General features: G+C 51.0%; 1 protein-coding gene across 1 annotated transcript; it reads left to right on the top strand.

Annotated features, from left to right (window-relative positions):
* Positions 1-708: 708 nt before the first annotated feature.
* Positions 709-2,584, top strand: LOC148011084 (uncharacterized). The gene has a single exon (XM_087671460.1). It carries the CDS (start codon positions 750-752, stop codon positions 2,253-2,255), a length of 1,506 nt encoding a protein of 501 aa, XP_087527586.1. The 5' UTR covers positions 709-749; the 3' UTR covers positions 2,256-2,584.
* The last annotated feature ends 1,064 nt before the right edge of the window (positions 2,585-3,648 follow it).

Here is a 3,648-nt window from a genome sequence, read left to right as displayed (position 1 = left end):
GATGGTCCTTTAGATTTCTCCTCCATGCTTTTATTGATGTGGCTCCCCAACAAGTCAAGGACGCAAGGCATGACAGGCTTCTCCTTCTGTGGCCGCCTTAGGAGAACTTTTGAGTATGCTTCTCCGCCTTGGTTCGCACTCGCTTCGGACATCTCTCTTCGTCAACCTCTTGCCTTCTCTTCTCTCTTGCTCTCTGCAAGAGCTTGCATGCTAAGCTTCTGCATGGGCTGCCTCTGCCGGCACTTAATGCGATTAAAAGTTCCACGTGTGTAATAAAGTCCACTAATCACGTCCTGCTAAGCTGTATCCGTTTCGTTTTGTTGGATGTTAAACATATAAAATTTGAGAAAGCAACGGTTTGATGTTATGAGTGCGACGGCCCTGCATACTCGCGTCAGTCACCAGTTTCCTCGCTTAGCTCCTCGAAAGTAGACAGGACTACGGTCATGAGGAAATAAACTATATTACTAAATATTTACATCAGTTAGGCTAAGCTAACATTAATAAACTCCAATCTTGCACCGATCGAGCGATCTGGCGCGCACTGTTCCAAGCCTGCCTGCACTGTGCAGTGTGGAGCACGTTTTTCTACACGTAGACAAGACATGGCGAGCTCCATTAATAATAATAAAATAATAATAATAATAATAATAAAATAATTCAAACAATGCGCCTGAAGGGTAACCGACGATCTCCGAAAGGGCTGGCTGAAAGGGATCAGAGACTCTTGCACGCTTCTGTAGAGCGAGATGTGGTCCAAGGATTCGCTGAAGGCCGCTCTGTCTGTACTGACGTGTGTGTGCATCGGGCTTGTGCTTCTGTATGTGATAAGCAGTCGGGATGGATTAATGGCAGCGAGATCATTCCAATATAAGAAGGATCAGGTGGCAGCAGCTGGGTTACTAAGCCTCCTGTCGGACGCAAGGCTGAGGAATTTGACAGTGGGAGTGAGCGCCGGGTCGTGCAATTGCTCCGTCGGATCAGTGCCGGAATATTCTGGTTCTCTTAACATCGACTGCAGGTGCCCTGAGGCGACGGATCATAAGTGCCCGGCGCCGAAACGTCTAATAAGGGTTTATACCGATGAGATGATAGCTAAGCAGCAGCCATGTCCGCGTGCAGTAGTGCAGCAGCAGAAGCAGGTGATCGTAAGGAAGGTGGAGGAGCCGTGGTATGTGAAGAAGAAGGTGTGGCATTACCCCGTCAGGTTCCCGCGCTGCACCATGGACGCCTGCTTCAACTACTCCCGCTGCGATGGCTCCGACGACCTGCTTATCTACATCTACTACGAGCCGGCCGCCCCGGCACGATACTTCGGCGGCCTCAACGGCTCCAAATGGCACACCCGCGACCCCGACAGGGCCTGCCTCTTCTTCGTCTTCCTGGACACCCCCGGCATCTACCGGCCGGCGAAGCACCCCAACACGCTCCCCTTCTGGAACCACGGCCTCAACCACGTCCTCATCACCTTCAACGACATGTGGCGCGGCAAGGGCCACCCTCCCGAGACCATCGAGAACGCCTCCGTCATGATCTCCGACATGCACCAGACGATCTACCGCCCCGGGTTCGACGTCAGCATCCCGCTGCCGGGCTTCCGGCACTCGCCGCACCTGCAGGCGCTCAGGCCCTTCGAGCGGAAGTACCTTCTCACCTTCCGCGGGCTGCGGTACGTGAACCGGAACATGTCCGGGGAGGGGGTCCTGCGCAGCCACGAGAGCTTCCGGGGAATGCACAACGGCCGGGACGTGATCGTCGCCACGTCGTGCCGGCACCCCGTAAATGACGAGCACCGGCGGGAGGATCCGGCACTCGGGGCGCACTGCGACGAGGACGACGCGGCCTACGACAGGTATGACTACCGCGACCTCATGAACAGCACCTTCGGGCTGGCTCCGGCGGGCATCCAGCCGAATTCCTACCGGTTTGCAGAGATCCTATGCGCCGGAGCGATCCCCGTCCTGGTGACGGACAACTACGTCAAGCCCTTCGAGAGCCTCGTGCAGTGGCACCGCTGCATCCTGGAGTTCCCGTCCTCGCAGATGCACCGTATCGTCCCTGCCGTCCGCGCCATCCGCCCTGCCGAGGCCGAGCGCCGCCAGAAGCAGTGCCTGCGCATCTACCGCCGCATGTTCTCCGACAACGATGCCCTCCTCCGCGCCGCCATGGAAGCTCAGAAGGTGCGCTTCATGGGCGCCTTCCCTGCCTGGACGGACGTGGACTACGTCTTCGCTGCTGACCAAACGGCGTCCTGAGAGGCGTGGTTGGACGCAGATCCCGTAGCAGGCTCACGTCCCAGTACTAAGTAGCCCCACTCCAGGGCCCAACGCATGTGTTATTTTTTTAAAAATGGGGCCAATTTGCTCGGCACAAAATTGTTGTCGTAACGTCGTTAAAATGTGCTAGGCAAAGCGCTAGCCTTTAAGAAATGCTTTCCTTGTCCACGGACCATGCCATTTGACATTTATTTTGTCAAACGGACTTGTATCCTAAGAAGGGGGAAAAATAACCATCTCCATTGGGACTTCTATTGTGACTCTTGTATATCTATTTCTATATCTATACTTCTTCATTATTTGAGCTAGAGATTCGGGAGGTGTTGAAGTACCAAGGAGCTCTCAAACTTGCTCCCAAACTTGACTCTCAAACTAAACCAAAAGAGTATTCATTCATTGCTAATAATTGTGCTCATGATTGGGAGCACAATCATGCGTACATGATTTATTTCCACCTCCTCGTCCTCTCTCTCACTCTCACTTTGTCTCTACACTCCCTTTCAGAGGTAGCCACAGACAAAGGCAGAGAGTTGCATAATAGGGAGTAACACTACGCAGAGGTAGGTGAGTCTTCTCTCTCTCTCTCTCTCTCTCTCTCTCTCTCTATTTTGGCATCTCTCTCTCTCTATTGGTCGCTTGTTGACAGCCATCTCTCCCTCTCTATTGGTCGCTTTGTTGGTTGTTACTGTTGGTCGCAAAGAGAGGGTAGGTCGCAGTCCAGAACATGTCGAGGAGAGAGAGAGAGAGAGATACCAAAGAGGGTATATATATCTCTCTCTATTGGTCGCCGTCGACAGCCATCTCTTCATCTCTCTGTATTGGTCATTGTGTTGGTTGTCACTGTTGGTCGCAAAGAGGGCAGGTCGCAATTCAGAATATGTCGAGAGAGAGAGAGAGAGAGAGAGAGAGAGAGAGAAGGTCAAACACGTGATAGCTAGAGGGGCACACTAGTGCAGTGCCACAACGGTCGGAGGTCGAGGTTATAGCTCAAGGGACTCGAGGGGGGAGGGTCTAATGCAATGGCATGGTGCCATAGCACTCGCACCAGGGAGAGGAGAGCACATTGCTACAGTGGACGTTGACGCATCCACAATTGGAAAAGAGAGAGAGAGGGGCGAGAGGGAGATTAAAAAAATTAGTTGTATGTTAGAGAGAGTGTGTTATTTTAATTATTTGTTTAGTTAGTTAGTTTAGATATTGGTTAGTTTAATTTTTTATTTGTTTAGTTAGTTTAGTGTATGTGAATTAGTTAGTTTTGTTAGAGAGAAAGACATGTTAGTTTATTTTTTTGTTAATTTTGGATTATATTATTTTAATAGTTTATTTTTTATTTGATTTAAGGTTAGTTAGTTAGTTTAGTAAGATTATGTGT

Source organism: Lygodium microphyllum, chromosome 29 (genome assembly GCF_053477565.2).
Source record: "Lygodium microphyllum isolate KBCC chromosome 29, Lygodium_microphyllum_v1.1.10, whole genome shotgun sequence".
Taxonomy (NCBI): domain Eukaryota; kingdom Viridiplantae; phylum Streptophyta; class Polypodiopsida; order Schizaeales; family Lygodiaceae; genus Lygodium; species Lygodium microphyllum.
The sequence above is the reverse complement of the archived record's forward strand: the minus strand, read 5'-3'. Positions and strand labels throughout refer to the sequence as shown.

Excerpts from the sequence above, each read along its gene's own strand:
- LOC148011084 (XM_087671460.1), top strand. The coding sequence starts at position 750 with ATGTGGTCCAAGGATTCGCTGAAGGCCGCTCTGTCTGTACTGACGTGT.